This window comes from Callorhinchus milii, unplaced genomic scaffold (genome assembly GCF_018977255.1).
Source record: "Callorhinchus milii isolate IMCB2004 unplaced genomic scaffold, IMCB_Cmil_1.0 Scaffold1, whole genome shotgun sequence".
In the NCBI taxonomy this organism is placed as follows: domain Eukaryota; kingdom Metazoa; phylum Chordata; class Chondrichthyes; order Chimaeriformes; family Callorhinchidae; genus Callorhinchus; species Callorhinchus milii.
In genome coordinates this window covers 118900648-118917262 of record NW_024704742.1, presented here as the reverse complement: position 1 = coordinate 118917262, position 16615 = coordinate 118900648, and the positions used below count along the sequence as shown (strand labels likewise).

At 39.8% G+C, this 16615-nt stretch overlaps 1 protein-coding gene across 1 annotated transcript in view; it reads left to right on the top strand.

Moving 5' to 3' along the window:
* Nucleotides 1-16052, top strand: part of serinc5 (serine incorporator 5) — a 47321-nt gene extending 31269 nt beyond the window's left edge. The window contains exons 7-12 of the mRNA XM_042334874.1: nucleotides 1201-1296; nucleotides 1439-1565; nucleotides 3881-3950; nucleotides 7586-7625; nucleotides 8933-9080; nucleotides 11640-16052. Coding sequence (XP_042190808.1) covers nucleotides 1201-1296; nucleotides 1439-1565; nucleotides 3881-3950; nucleotides 7586-7625; nucleotides 8933-9080; nucleotides 11640-11790 — 632 coding nt within the window. The 3' untranslated portion in view covers nucleotides 11791-16052. The remainder of the gene's footprint in view (nucleotides 1-1200; nucleotides 1297-1438; nucleotides 1566-3880; nucleotides 3951-7585; nucleotides 7626-8932; nucleotides 9081-11639) is intronic.
* Nucleotides 16053-16615: the final 563 nt, after the last annotated feature.

Below are 16615 nucleotides of genomic sequence, written 5' to 3'. Positions count from 1 at the left end.
TCTCCCTGAAGGCAGAAAAAGCAACGAATACCTAATGTACTGTGTGAAGAAAAAACAATCCGGTTGGGAGTGTAATTGGGTCATGTGCAAGTGAAAGAATTCAAGTTATTTGCACCTGCAGATTCAGTCCGTGGTGGGGTGTCATGTGGGGGGAGAGGGAAGAGGGGCGAGCGGTCAGACATGGATCAGTGAGGGTAAATGAGCACTCTCTCCATTGAACGGGGACAATTTCCTGTTACATTGTTGAACAAGAGCTTACAAATCTTTGCTAAAATGATGCCTCTGTGTCAGCACTTATATCCCTACAATCCGTGAGACAGAATGCCTAATTCTGACCTGCCATGGCGCAAGCTAATCCTCTGTACACTGATGTAGAAACAAAAGCCCTTTGGTTTTGTTTCTCTTCCTAATCCAACTGTAACTCCATTTCATCTGCAACCCTCCACCTTCAGATTGAGACATCGATTGCTAATGTATCTTGGCCCTTTTCGGGAACAGTTTTTTAAGTGACGTTCCCTTCAGTAAAATGAATTCACTTAGGTTTTTTATTCCCCAAAAAAGACACTGAGCATGTGTGATGGATCCACAGGACTGTGATTGACCTCTCCATAAACGAGGCTGTCTGGACTGGGTTACTGCCAGTCTAGTAAGCAAAGTTATTTCACATATCCCATGGCTCTCTGGCATTCTGTGTACACAGACTTGTGCAATGTTTACACCTTTTACTACAAAGTGTTACAAATGATTTTGTAATTACTCATTACATCTGCTCAGAGTCATTTACGTCGCTGTAACAGCAACATGACTCATTTTCCCACTGGTGTTTCTGAACTTGCTGTGTATAAAAATTCACTGAATTTTGCGGCACTTCTTGGATTAAGTTTATTCCTGTTTATGTAATGCATCAACATGTTTAAATGCAGAGCAAACAAGTTTTTTTAAAATGGTCAAGGAAAGCGTAAACAGTTAGCCAGTGACACTGCTACCAGAAAAAGTTACAGCCAGTCGATTTCCTATAACTGAGGTAAATGAACGGCTGGGTAAACAAACCTCTGTAAACTAAGCTTTTGAGTGCTATTTATAGTGTTGGGTTAAGGTTTCCAAGCAGTGTCACCTTAGTTCATGTTTTCTCTGAACATTCCATATTTGTAGTCTACTTACCATTCTTTCAAAGGATTCTCTATTTGTTCCCTGTCTCAGGTAAACCTAACTCCGGTCTCCTTCAGTCAGGAGTGATCAGCTGTTACGTGATGTATCTTACCTACTCTGCACTGGCTAGTAAACCTGCAGAATACAGTGAGTGTGCAGTTTTGCTCAAAACATTATAAATAATTTTTAAAGTGGGCTGCGTAGTAAAGTGTTTCAAAGCCATGATGGAATTACTGTACTATGATTCAAAAAAAACCTTGAAATCCATCTGTTTTTAATTTCTCTTCAGTTATGAGAGATGGAGTCAATACCACAATATGCGTTCCTCAGATCTTGGGTAAGGGTATTCAAACGGATGACAAGCTTGTTTCTGTGCTGGGAGCCATTATCATGTACGGCTGTGTTCTGTACGCCTGGTATGTTATCAACTTTTGCTCAGTTAGGGTTATTAATAATAATAATCATCCTTGCATTTGATATAGCCCTTTCATGTCATGTGGATGTCTCAAAATGCTTTGCAGGATTATACTGTAAAGGTTAGAGACTGTGTATATTATTAGATGCATAAAGCAGCCAACGTGCGTATAGCAATGTCCCATAAACAGCCATGAGGTGATTGACCAATTTTATTTGGAGAATTGTTGGCCAGCACATCAGGGCGAACTTCCATCTCTTCTCAAATTGGGTCATGGGATCTTTAGCATTGGTTTAATGTCTCATCCAAAGGACGGCACCTCCAACAATGCGGTGCTCCTCCAGCACTGTGTTGAAATGTCAGCCTGGACTGTGAGTTCAAAGTCTCACTGTGGGGCTTGAACCCACAAATTTTCGACTCTGAGGTGAGAGCTACCAACTGAGCCAGGGTGACGCTATGTCCAGGATTATCCAGCAAGGCATATGGTTATGAGACCAGTTTTGATAGCCACAGCCTGTAGTCACTTGCATGTCACCTCCAGGTATCAAAAGGGTAGAGAGAGGACCAGCCAGTTAAATATAGCAATGGTTTTGAATGGACCGGCGTTTACAACATTCCTGTTTGCAACTGTTTGTACCAGCAATTCTGACATGTTGCACTTTAACTTATGATGCTGCAAGGCACATTCTTAAGCACTGAAAGCTGCATTTTAGACCTTTTTGAGTTCAGTGTCATTCCTTCCCCCACTCCACCCAGTTGCTGATCACCCAATAGACCCTGTCGGCAGTAACTGAAGACTAACAGTCTGAAAATAACTCTTTTAAAATAAAGCTTGCTGTTCGGTTTAAACTGCAGTTGGGTTGAATGCAGCATTAAGAAGTTTGTGCCCTTTTGCAGTGCTGGGTCCTTGAGCCAAGCACCAGAATAAATTCTGTCAGAGTGCACTGACTGTGGTCTCTTTCATGCGGAGAGAGAGCAAGCAACTTTGAGAGGAGAACAGTTATGTCTGTATCGAGCTGTTCTCTTACAGATGACTAATTAGTGGAGAGTTTGAAAGCAGAGTGGAGCTGGTTGTAATCTCTCAAATTGCAGACAGATTAATGACTTATAGTGGGGCTGTGATGGAGAGTTCTAAAAATACATCAGCTGAACAACAAGGAAGGGAAATATGTAATCAGTGTTACAAAAGGAGATGTTTGCACGCCAGGAATTTGTTGCATTTTTAGTTTAAGAAAATCATACGGTGGAACCTCGCCTTATGATGGTAAAGATAGATTACTATCATCCGTGTTTGAGGGATTTTATTGTGTGCAAGTTGGCTGCCGTGTTTGTCTACAAATGCAGTCACTGCACTTCACAGTAAATCAAAACCCTGTTAAGCACTTTGAGACACTTCGACAATGTGATAAGGCGCTAAATCAAATAAAAGGATGACTTCTTCAAGCAGAGAGTAGCCAGCATGTGGAACTCGCTGCCTGAAGTGGTGGTTGAAGCAGATAGTATAGATGAATTTAAGAGGAAGCTAGAAAAAAAGATAAGAAATAGTGGCCTGAATAGTAAGTTATCCTAAACACCGATAATAATAATATGTTTAAATAGATTTGGATAGACTGTACATTACTGGACAATTTACCAAACTAGTCTCTCTTTATTCACATTTGGGAGAGGGGAGTAGAAACGTATAGGAATGAGTAACGAATGGGCGTATAAGCACTGGCACAGACTAGTTAAGCTGAAAGGCCTTGTTTCTGTGCTGTACAGTTTATGTAAATCTATTTAAACCTATTATTATCAGTGTTTAGGATAGCTTATTATTCAGGCCATTATTTCTTGTCTTTGTTTCTTCCTGGTTGAAACTGATACTGATTACAATCCCAAAGAATAGTGGTGAGCTTTCACTGTTATGCCTAGGCTTGTGGAGAACATTTGTACTATGCAGGCCTGAAATTCTACCTGATCTTAGCTTGCAGCACCATTTTGTCTTAAAAATATTGCGGAGATTATAGAAAATTCTTCAATTCAGCCTTAAATTGGAAGCTGGTTTTCTGCAGGGCAGAGATAAAATTTAAGAATTTTCCACAGTTCAGTGCAATCTTTGAAATTATAAGAAAAATGACCTTACAGGCTATTGGGGTGTGATTTCTTACATTGGGTTTGTTTAGCTGATGTAACCTGGTAAACACCTGACAGGGTTGGTCTGGGGGTTGGGGAGGAGGGGCAAAATATTAGCATTTTTGTGTTAAATTAAAAGATGCCTGATTCCTACAAGATACTTAAATCACTGTACTATTTTAAGATTTTTAAATTTGTTTTCAGTTTAAGCTCCACAACTCGCTCCAGCTCAGCAGCTCTGGGAGTAAGCAGAACCCCAATCGTAAAACCAACGGTGAGTAACTATCTGAGGTCTGAGTGGGAATAACTCTTTTCTGAATCTGAAGCGGCTAGATTTAAAATTACGAGGCAGATTGATCCTGAAGGTTTGCATTTAAACCGTTTTTGTTGAGAGCTGTTTTGCTCCCTCACTGAAGACCTTCCTCTTCAACTGGGCCTACTTTCACCTCCCCCACTCTCCCTGGCTCGCCATCAAACTCCACAACTATTAAGTGCTTTGAGACCCTACCGGCACGAAGGGAGCTATATAGTTGCAAATTGTTGTTGTTGTTGGCCCATGGTTCACTTCTCTTAATCTCCCCATTTGCTCGTTTACTAACTAACTTAAATTGATGCCCTCTAGTCACTGACTCACCGACCAATGAAAATAATTTCTTCCAATTGACTCTATCAAAACCCCTCATAATTTTAAAGACCTTGGGTTTGCTACTGTTCTCGCTGTAGTTAATATGAGCCAGGAAACCAGTCAAGACCCGCGCGTTAATAATGGGCAAACTACTGGCAAGGGAGCAGAGTCTGGCAATGCACTTGACTGAAAGAGAAAATGAATCAAATGCCTTTAGGAGAATGCTGAGCAAACCCCCCTCAAAGTCAGCATTAGTGCCAGATTCTAGTAAGGTACTCCTGTTGTGGCCTTTACACTGTAGTTGCATAATCCACAGTTTACATACTTGAGGTCTGCCCACACTGAGGTGCCTGATATGTTTTTAATGATGCTGTTTTATTAATTAAAAAAATCCTGCTACTTGAGTCACCTTAAATGTAACTGAAATGTTAGGCTGAGAGTTAAATGTGCTCTGACCAGTTTGTGCCTAATGAGCTGAAGAGCAGAGCTTCATGTCATCGATTCTAACCTGCTGCTTCCTGTGTTGTCACTGCAATCTGAAGATCACACATTGAAAAGCTGTTTGGTCTATTTTATCTCATCCTTCCAGAATACCCACCCTACTGTACTCTGCTTTTTGAACACATCCAGTGTCCCCGCATTCCATGAACTTTAATACGCTACAAAGTCTTTCAATGATTTTAACAACGTATTCAATCTCTGGTGTGCTAACTCAAAGTGATGGATAGCAGTGCTGGGAAATGTGCTGTAACTCAACATGGTTTTAAGAATTCCCATCTCGTGTGCAGTTTGGGTGTCCTAGACAAACCTGCTTCTCTACCTCAACAACATAAACTAATACTAATGTTTGATCTACCACCTTATCATGTCATTCATGTTTTACTGCAAAATGTAATGACTGTATTTGTAGACAAACATGGCACTTATTGTTCTGTAAAATATTTTATGTTCCAGTTCCATTTGCCCAGATAAAATAGTGATGTTGTTTATACAGGATTCCTAGTCTCCTTTCACTGTAAGTGGTTGAATCCAATTTTAATATCTGTGAAGATAAATAATAATCTTGCATTTAATTTAGGCTTGTTGTACTGATACATCTTGAAGCGCTTCAAAGTTTTTCTGTAAAGGGTGATGATATTTCAGAGAATATAGCTTTACAGTGCAGATGTTGAGAACGAGTTGAGACAGGTTTCCATGGTTTCTAACCCATTGTGACATTTTTTCTCTCAACCGTAACCCGTAGTTAAAATCTATGAAGTATGAATTTGTTTTTCTCTTTCCTCCCCACCAGAAAGTACAGAATATAGATAAATGATGTGGTCTGTTTACATTTATCTTGTGTCATGCACATTGTGGGCCTACAGGATGTTTATCACATTCTCAGTCTTGAGAGAAGGGGCGACAGAAGGGACCTTATAGAGGTGTGACTTATTTTAGATGGCATTGAAAACGTAAACCTAGAACAGTATTTTAGGATGCATCAAGACAGCAGAACAAGATGACATAGGTTTAGAGTTGCAAAGGACAATTTCAGGACAGACATAAGAAGTCTTTCTTTACACATAGGGTAATTAATGACTGGAATAGGTTGCCAGATCCTGTTTAAATAGCAGCTTAATGCTGTGATGAGAGCACAATAACATGAGTATTCTCAAAGAATGAGATAAGGTGAACCAAATGGCCTTCACCCATTTGTCTTTTATGATATAAGATCTTGTGATCTTGTGTCATAAAACATGAATCATTTTAACACAGACTAAAATGACAATTCTCAGTCTGGATCCAAAGTTAAGATTGGACTCCAGTTCTGTAAAGAATGGTGACTGTATGAGAGAATACAGTCCATGTACTGATGCATCTTGAAGCACTTGAAGTGAAGTACATCAGTGGAGTCCTGTAGCTCAGTGGTTAGAGCACTCGCCTTACAAGCGAGACACATGAGTTCAATTCCAGGCAGGGCGAAACCTTGGGCAAGTTTCCTTACTCCACACGCCTAATAATTCCTCCAAAACAAAACAATAATAAATTGATCATTTTCAATCCATGGCTGTTTGTGGCACACTGCTGTGTGCAATTGGCTGCCATGTTTCGCCCACAAATATATGGTCATTTCACTTTACAGTCTATTTTATGAAGAGCTTTGAGACGTCTGGAAGACGCGAAAAAGCACTATATCAAATGCAAGGATTATTATAGAATATAGTGTGAATGCATGGCACACAGCAAGTCAAGTTTTGCAGTTCTCCTACACATGAAGATAAGGTACATTATAGAGAAGTCTGACTGTCAGCCTGCAGCCTCTCAAGCAATTCGTGTTAGCTTTGGCCCTGGGGGATTGAGATCTCTTCTTGCTCCCCCACCCCCTCCACAGCACACAAGGTATCGCAACACAACACTCCACAGATGGAGTTGTGAGATATGTTAATTGAAGCAAGTAATAATAGTTTGTGGCTTGCACCTAAGGCTGGTAGGTGTCAATTCCTTGACAATCAGGAAGATTGTCTTTTCTTCCTGAAGACCTACACATCAGGAAACCTTTATTTCCCTGGATTATTTTTGGGCAGGGTAAAACGTTGGTCAAATTTCCTTATTCCACATGCCTCTGTTTACCTAGCAGTAAGTAGGAACCTAGTTGTTAGTTGATTTGCAGGTTGTTTTTCCGGAGTTAATAATCCCTTAAAAATATATAAATAATAATCTGTTCACTCAATCCACAAATGTTTGTGGGCACAGCTGGGCACAATTGGCTGCTGTGTTTTGCCCACAAAATATACAGTCACTATACTTTCCAGTATATTTTGTGAAGCGCGTTGAGATGTCTCGAAGACGTGATAAGGCGTTACATTAAATGCAAGAATTATTATTATTATTCCAGCAGCCCCGCCCCCCCCCACCCCCCATAGAAGCAAAAGTAGGCAGATTTATTTGGCCAGCAGTACATGACATGTACATATGTGCATACAGAAACACATCACTATACATAAGAGGATCCAAACCAGAGGGTTCTGCTTAGGATGTCACCTTCATATGGAAATATAGTTGTGTTTGGAATGGGATCTGCCTAATCTAATAAACTTGGTGGCGAGAGGCTGGGTGGATTGGATGGCCTCCTCTTTGTGTGTCCTATATTCCTATAACTCCCAATTATCTATGATTAGGTGCTTTGAAACAGAGAAATTTTAGTGCCAATAGCTTTCTGTCAATCCACGATCATGGTTCATGCGCATCTCAATGGAATTGCAGTGTCCATAGATCTACTGTGAATTGAACTCTTTGTTTTGCAGGAAGCTCGATGCTGCTTCTGTTTCACTCCAGATGAGGAAGGTGAGTTGTAATTTTCTGGTTAGCAGGGTGTCATACTATGGAAATCTATCACCGTGCTTAAGAGCTGATACACCATCATACGCATGAAAATTTCTCATTGTCTGGAATGAAATCCCTGGTAGGACGAACCCTGCTTACCTAATTCTAAAGAATATTAGGCCCAGGTTGGTGCAAAACAAGGCTTGGGCACTCCCTGAGTGTGCACTGGGGAACTGCTTGAGTTCAATCAGCTAAAACCGCTTGCCATTGAGAGTCAGCTCAAAGGAAACCCTCATATCTTATCTCCACCCCCATCCCCACCCCCACCTCCGCTCCAGGAGGACAGTTTCCATTGTTGGTTTGAAAACAAAATTCCCCTTCTGTGTTCCCCCAATTAACAGTAACTCATTGTATTCAATTATTCTATCATTGTGTGTGATGTATGTATGCACCCAGTATATCCATTTTCCTGGTGGCTAGGGATTATGTGCAGACATTATGTGGAGTCCTGTAGCTCAGTGGTTAGAGCACTCGCTTTGCAAGTGAGAGACCTGAGTTCAATTCCAGGCAGAGGGCGAAACCTTGGGCAAGTTTCCTTACTCCACACGCCTAATAATAATCCCTCCAAAACCAAAAACAATAATAAATTGGTCATTTTCAATCTACGACTGTTTGTGGGACATTGCTGTGCGCAATTGGCTGCCGCGTTCGCCCACAAATATACAGTCAATTCACTTTACAGTGTGTTCTGTGAAGCGCTTTGGGACGTCCTCCCGACGTGAAAAGCGCTATATCAAATGCAACGATTATTATTATTAATTTGCTTTAATAAATAACAGGTGAACCATTTTATGATGGAGTCTTTAGAGGCTATTTGGATTTTTACAGTAGTAATGAATCCAGATTTATGAGATTTTGGAATGGTATTTATGTTGTTTCATTGTTTAAAGAAAGGAACTGAGTGAATTAGATTTAGTAGCTGACCGGGAGGAGTGGGGTATGGTTTTAGTAATGAATATATTGAGGATGTTCGGGTGGTAAATCTCTGTTTTTTGTTTCCCGCTGTCATTAAACATCTGGAGGACTTGAATAAGAACCTTGTGGGACATGTTGGGATATTAATAATATTGAGTTAACAAAAAAAGTTCCCTTTAAAAGATTTCACTCCTCATGCAGCACTGGCCTGTGAGTTGGAGAGATGAGCTCTTGTAGTAATGAACCAGAAATATTCATATGCACAAAGTATCAAAACCACCTAGCCAGTGTGGTACTTGTAAATTCCCGTGACATTTGTCCTTCACGCTGACCTCTCCCGTTGCCTTTGTCAGGTAACTATGAAGTGGACGGAGATGAAAAGGGAACTCAGAAAGTGATTCACAATGAAAAGCAAGGCGTGGTGTACAGCTACGCTTTCTTCCACTTTGTCTTCTTCCTTGGCTCGTTGTATGTGATGATGACCTTAACTAACTGGTTCAAGTAAGTAAAATGCACACACTTCTCAAAGTGAGGGAGAATTTAATTCCAGTTCAACAAATTACTTGTACTGTAAAAAAAATACTTTCAGTGGGTTCCTTTTTGTTAGTTTCCCCATTAGCTGTTCTTGCATGTACTCATTTGTGGACGGAACTGCCAATCTACATCTGTATCATTTCATCCACAAAATATACAGTTAATTCACTTTACAGTATATTCTGTGAAGCACTTTGAGACGTCTCGAAGACGTAATAAGGTCTATATTCAAATGGAAGGATTTTGTTATTAAACTCTCAGATTCAGTAAGCAGGTTGCATCCCTTAAGGGAGAGAGTGTGCATTCATTTTTACAAATATATAATGAGGAAGAGGCTGTCAAAGGTAAATGTGGGTCCATTAGAGGCAGAGAAGGGAAGGAATTATAGTAGGGGACAAAGACATGGCAGAGTAATTAAACAAGTACTTTGCTACTGCCTTCACCTTAGAAGACACTGAAAACCTACCAAGAATAGAGGGGAACCAAGAAGACAATGTTAGCGAGCAACTTGGGGAAATTAATAATAGTAAAGATGTGGTATTAGGTAAATTGTCAGGTCTTAAAACTGATAAATCCCCTGGACCTGATGGCCTACATCCTAAGGTTTTAAAAGAGGTGACTACTGAGATAGTGGATGGCTTGTCTTTGATCTTCCAAAATTCTTTGGATTCTGGAACGGTTCCCATTGATTGGAAGATTGCAAACGTAACACCACTAGTTAAGAAGGGTGGGAGAGAAAAGATGGGGAACTATAGACCAGTTAGTCTGACATCAGTGGTAGGGAAAATTCTTGAGTCCTTAATTAAGGATGTCGTTATCGGATTCCTGGAGGACCATAACAAAATTAGGCAGAGTCAAGTCATGCTTAACTAATCTTTTAGAGTTTTTTGAAGATGTATCTAGCAGGTTAGATAAGGGGGAACCAGTAGATGTATATTTAGATTTTAAGAAGGCATTTGACAAAGTGCCACACAAAAGGCTATTGCACAAGGTTAAAGCCCACGGGATTAATGGGAACATATTAGCATGGATTGAAGGGTAGCTAACGGGTAGAAAACAGAGAGTAGGGATAATAGGGTCATTCTCGAATTGGCAGGATGTGACTAGTGGAGTGCCACAAGGATCAGTGCTTGGGCCTCAGCTATTTACAATTTACATCAATGATCTAGACGAGGACGCTGAATGTAACATATCTAAATTCGCGGATGACACTAAACTAGGTGGGAGAGTAAGCTCTGAGGATGATGCAAAAAGATTGCAACGGAATATAGATAGGCTTGGGGAGTGGGCGAGTAGGTGGCAGATAGAATTTAATGTGGGGAAGTGTGAAGTTATTCACCTAGGTTGCAAAAATAGAAAAACAGGTTATTTTCTAGAGGGGAAAGAGATTAGATAGTGTTAGTGTTCAGAGGGATTTGGGTGTCCTTGTACACCAGTCTCAAAAAGTTAGTTTGCAGGTGCAGCAAGCAACTAAGAAGGCGAACGGCATGTTAGCATTCATTGCAAAAGGTTTAGAGTACAAGAGTAGGGAAGTCTTGCTGCAACTGTATAGGGCCTTGGTGAGACCGCACCTAGAGTATTGTGTGCAGTTTTGGTCTCCTTATTTAAAAAAGGACATACTTGCCCTAGAGGGGGTGCAGCGTAGATTCACTCGGTTAGTTCCTGGGATGAGGGGACTGACCTATGAGGATAGGCTGAATAAACTAGGGCTGTATTCTCTAGAGTACAGAAGAATTAGGGGAGATCTTATTGAAACATATAAGATTCTTAAAGGGCTGATAAAGTAGACACTGAGGGTCTGTTTCCCCTGGTAGGAGAATCTATAACCAGGGGTCACAGTCTTAAAATTAAGGGTCAGCCTTTTAGAACAGAGTTGAGGAAACATTTCTTCACTCAGAGGGTAGTGAATTTATGGAATTCACTACCCCAGAAGGCTGTAGATGCTCAGTCCTTGGAACATTTTCAAGGCTGAGACTGATAGATTTTTAAAAAATAGAGAGATTAGGGGATATGGGGACAGGGCAGGTAATTAGAGTTAGGTCTGAAGATCAGCCATGATCTTATCGAATGGCGGAGCAGGCACGAGGGGCCGAATGGCCTACTCCTGCTCCTAATTCTGATGTTCTTAATTTGCTTTAATAAATAATAAGCAAAACGCTTTATAATGAGAGTCTTTAGAGGCTATTTGGATTTTTTTTTACAGATAAACAGAAATAACATACATGTTTAACTCCCCTGAAGATAGTGCCTCAGAATCCTTAAATAACAATAACTTCCATTTATATAGCGCCCTTCATGCAGGGTAGCATCCCAGAGCGTTTGACAATGTTGGAGTCTGACCCCAAGCCAGAGAGGAAGGGGGGGATGTGACAGTTTAAGCGCAATCAAAAAGGAAGGTCTTTAGGCAGGATTTGAAAGTGTGGAGGGATGGAACAAGGTGGAGGGATTGAGGGAGAGAGTTCCAGAGTTTCGGAGCGTAGTGGCTGAAGGCACGGCCCCCGATTCACCCATGTTTTTTTTTCACAGCTATGACACCGCTGCATTGGAAAAGCTTTTTGTTCGTGGGAACTGGTCCACCTTCTGGATTAAGATGGCCTCCTGCTGGATATGTATTGTGTTGTTCGCCTGGACTCTTATTGCCCCCATGTGCTGCCCACAGCGCGAGTTTACGGCATAAAATTTCAACATTCCTAAACTCTAGTTCCCCATTACCCCTTCCTTGTGTTCATTTTTCATGATGAGTACCTGCTCTGTTGCCCGATGCCATCGTTCAAACTGTCCATCAAACTATTTAGCTATGGACCTTTTTTAAATTAGTCACTGGTTCCCGTCGGCAGCAGTTTTATACATTTAATTGCATTTTGACAGGTTTTGAAAGTTGATTAAGGTGAAAATGTGCCTAGACAGTAACTGCATGTTTGTTTGGGAGTCAGCCTGCCATTGACTGGTAGCTCAGGATGTCCCACAGACTTGTAGACTTCAATGGTGTTCTGAAGGTCTAGTGTATTAAGTATAGGGAAGGGTGCAAAAACATTGTCTGAAAGGTGGTATCTGGAAGTTCACCTGGATGATGTTTGCGTATCAGCTTGAATCAAGGCCATAATAGTAAAGATAAGGAATGTGGCCTTTTTGTAAGGTTTGATACATATTAAATATTGAAATTCTCTTATATAGTGTACCAGAATACAATGTATATGAGCAGAAACAGTGTGATCATTGATATTTGTCAAGTAAACAAATGGGTGTCAAATAACTGGCTGGTGTTAGTTATCTGAGATTGATCTCTTTGGAAAGTAAACTCCATCCAATTTAAGTACATGCCACAAAGATACAACCAAGTTGCTACTGGATTCCCAATTTTCATCTGACCTAGTCCACAAAGATATAACTGGCTCTTTTGTAGGCAAGTTGGATTCTATATAATTTCCACTGTGAACCTGATATAATGCCTATTAGTGGGATTCCCCAGTTTCTGGCCCTGTTAGACTGAAAAGGAAAACCGAGGGCTTGGGATATTGAAATACAATAAAACAGCATTTTTAAAAAAAATCCAGCAAATAAATGGGATTCCTATGTATATCTGACAGATAATGTAGTACAAAGTGGACTTTAGGCACCATGGCCAAGCTTCAAACTTTATGCAGTGTGTATAAATTAGGAGAAAGACGACTGGACATAATTATTACAAACGATCGACTTGAAGTTAAATAGAAATGACTATTTGGAATGCATCCCTTTGTGCCTCGTCTTCCACGCTGGTTAAACATCGGAAAATCCCAGTGGGGGTTGGAAGCATGTAAACCTTGGCATCAATTTCAGTACATTTTAGTTTAAAAGCTTTCAAAACTGTCAGATTTTTTTAAAAAAGCGCCATGACAGTAGCATCAAAACCAGACCAAGTCAGTAACTTTGGGTTGAATATGTTCTGATTCTCTATGCAACACAAACGGCAAGACAAACTAATAGGGTCCTTTGACTAAGTGCGATCCCTCAGGAATATGATGGTAATGTCTGAAGAAACTGAAAATAATTGACTGGAATGTTTCAATGCGGGTATTGGTGTGTATTTATTTAAAGTGAATTGGAATTTGTATTGGTATTTGATATGAAGTATTCTGGTACATTTTTGGCATCTGTAAAACAATATTCGTTAAAAAAAGCTGAGCTAAACATGGTTCACAGAGCCCAACACACGGCTTTAAATAAAATCGGAGGAGCTACTGGAACAAGTGAATTTAAGACAGCCGTTTGCCAAATACAACTGAGAGATTTGTGAGATTCTTTCTGTTTTAACCAAAGCTCCATTGGCACCGGATCCTGCTTGCGTGTTCTTAAACTTAGATGCATTTGTTGCTTTGTAGCATTAATAGGTCAAATACTGGAGAGTTTCTGGTGCCTGTCTTAAATCTCTAGGTAACAATACTGATCCAAATCAGTGTTGACAGCCTGTGTACTTTGAGCCTCCAGACTGTTGCATTGTACGCAGATTCCCTTTTAATGAGCGTAGCTTTTTTAAGATGACACTAATGGGGGTGGGGAGAAGCTTCACTCGCTAGCACCTATCTGTATTCACAGGCTTTTCTCAATGAACCAGAATGAGTATTTGATGTGAAGGAATATAAAGGCAGTCAGATTTTCAGTACATTTTAGTTTGAAAGCTTTCAAAATGATCAGATTGCAAAAAAAAGTGGAAACATTCAGAGCAGATTGTCGCACTTTTACCCGGGCTTTGAGTAAAGGAGGAATCTGAGGAGAGTAGATTTTCCTGTTGTAAAGTAGTGTGTCAGTCAGTCAGTCAGTCCATGTACACAATTTCTCAGAAACCTCCTTGTGAAAAAAATCGCAGTTCATCCAGTGGGAATGATGTGCTAACTCTTATGAGAACAATTCACAGCTGAATGCAAAGGTAAAATTATGGATTTTCTCCTGAATATCGTGGTGCATGAACATTTCTCTCTAAATGACGAAAGGTCTTAAACCAGCAACAACACAAAGCTTTGTCTCTTCATTTCTCTGCGGCCTTCATTACTCTTATTCCTGTTTTTCAATGGTGACGAGTTTTTTTTTGAGTGGCTTTTTGCTTGACTACTGCAAGGGAAATTTAAGTGAGAGATAAGCAGTGAATAATTTGGAGTGATAAACAAGTTTACCCCCAAATAAAAGAATCCTCGAGGATGGTCACTAAAGTCTATTGCTTCATCTCAAAATGGATATAGCGTTTAAAAAGGAATATCATTTTTTGGTCTATTCAAGATGTTTTTTTAAAGACGCTGAAACTATTGATCCAGTAGAAACTGCAGTGTTAACACAATATCCCATTCAATAGTGTACAGTAATATCACAATGTCCAAATTAACTGATAATTTTCTTCAATTTTGGAGAAACCCTTACCAATGGGAGGTTTAATTCATTATTTAAACACCATGAAATGTGCCTAACCTGCACTTTTTGTGAAAGGTTTTGTGTCCTACAAATCTAGGGGTTACTTACACAGGAACATGCTGTTTAAAGAATTTCTTCCTGCAGATGAGATGCTGGAGTAGAGCTGTTCTGATAGTTCAGGCAAATGTGAAAGGTTCTATTGGACCAATACTCCGCTCTTATCTAAATTCATTGGTTATTTGTCTCATTGCTGTCAGTGGGACATTGCTGCCACATATGCCATGCAGGTTAGCCAGCACTTCTTTTTTTAAGCAAGAAGTAACTCGCTGTTTCATCTTGAGATATTTCAGTGTGATGAGGTGCTGTATGAAATGCAAGTATTATTAAAATGGGCCCTGAATAAAATGGGGTGTGTTTGTATATTCCAGGTACGAGGAGATTGTTTGGAAAGACTGTCACTCAATGCTGTTGTTTATGAGGTGAAAATACTGGGGGGAAAAGTAAACCCGCCTATGTAAGATTACCTAGGTGTGGTCATTTTACTTCAACTTGATGAATAAATGCACACTTTAGATCTCACCCCCCTTTGCCTTCTCCCATTGGATGCCCATGTTGTAGCTGAGATGTATGGTGCACATGCAGTCGGGATATCACCCCAGCTCTGTGTTCATTCCCATACTGGTGCTAATGAGGAGACCAGCCTGTCTAATGCAGGGTCACAAGTCATTTCACAAACTACTCTTTGTTTTGCTGCCCTCCTGGTGGCTATCTCCTCACCTCAGACTTCACATGGGAATTCACCTCATTTTGATAACTTTTACATGCAGGGCTCGTGACATTCTGTTTTTAAGATGACACTAGTTTTACACATGGACTGTGGTCTGATGCTGTAGCGCCTATAATTTTTGCCCAACTAAGGGAAAAATCTGGGTCTTTTGTGTCCAAGTTTATTTAATAAAGGGCAATTGTATGCAGTATTTTTATAACACTCTCGCACCAGTTCTTTTGTACCTTGCTCTTCTCCTTCTGCAAGAATATATTGTACTACTACAGGAATCCTATATTAAAAAAGTTTTACGGCACCTTTTTTAAAAAAAAAGTAGTTTAATTTATGTGTTTTGAGTGTTTTATCGTTAGGAATTCAAGTCTTCCTTAAAATTGCCTGAACTAATTTATGGTGGAAACTTTATTCCATTTCTGGATTGCAGGTGATTTTTTTATATAATGTACTACAACCTATTCTGTCATCTGATTTTCTCTCTCCCCTCGTACCTTAAGTTGAAGTAAACTCCACAAAATGTTAACTGGATAAATGTTATAATTGTTTCAAAACACCAGTCTTTTCATATACTGTATCTCCTATATTGGCTATTGCTAATCAGACACAGTAAAATTCCACTTGAACTATTCTGATGTAAAATTGTTTTTTATATATATTATATATATAACTACATCTTCCAGTATAATGTTGCTTTACTGGCTCATTCTAACTGATGGACCTGCATTGTTTGTATTAAAAAAAAGTTCAATAAATTGACATTCATTTTTTGAACCTCATATTTGAATTGTGCACGATCAAAATGTACAAAATGTTATTTGCATTGGTGGCTGATGTGGGAATTTATTTTTTAGGTCATTACTTATCAACGTAAGTTGATTACTTTAATTAATGAAGGAAGTAGAGTGCTAGATGAACACTGAATTCAGAGAAAGTTACACACTCCATCTCCACTCCCATTCAGTCTATAGGACAAAATATTCTCCCCTCTGATTTTTGGTCTATGTCCAAAACTCTAAATATCTCTGTGGTAAGTAGAGGAGGGATTTCTAACTCATATCAGCAAATATGCAATAGTTCCTCCCATCAATTTCAGCATCGCTCCCTAAATCCAGATAGCACCTTTGTTTTTTACTCTGTCCATCTGTCACAGCAACATTGAAAAACAGGAGAACACCATTCAGTCCATCGAACCAGTACCACAATTTTTTTACATTGTGTTGGAATTTTCAATCCCCAAACCCTATTCTCTCAATTTTTAATACTGTTGCTGTCTATCTATTTCATGCACATGCCATAAGGAAAGTAATGGGACTAGTTATCAGAAGGTAACTCTCTCTAT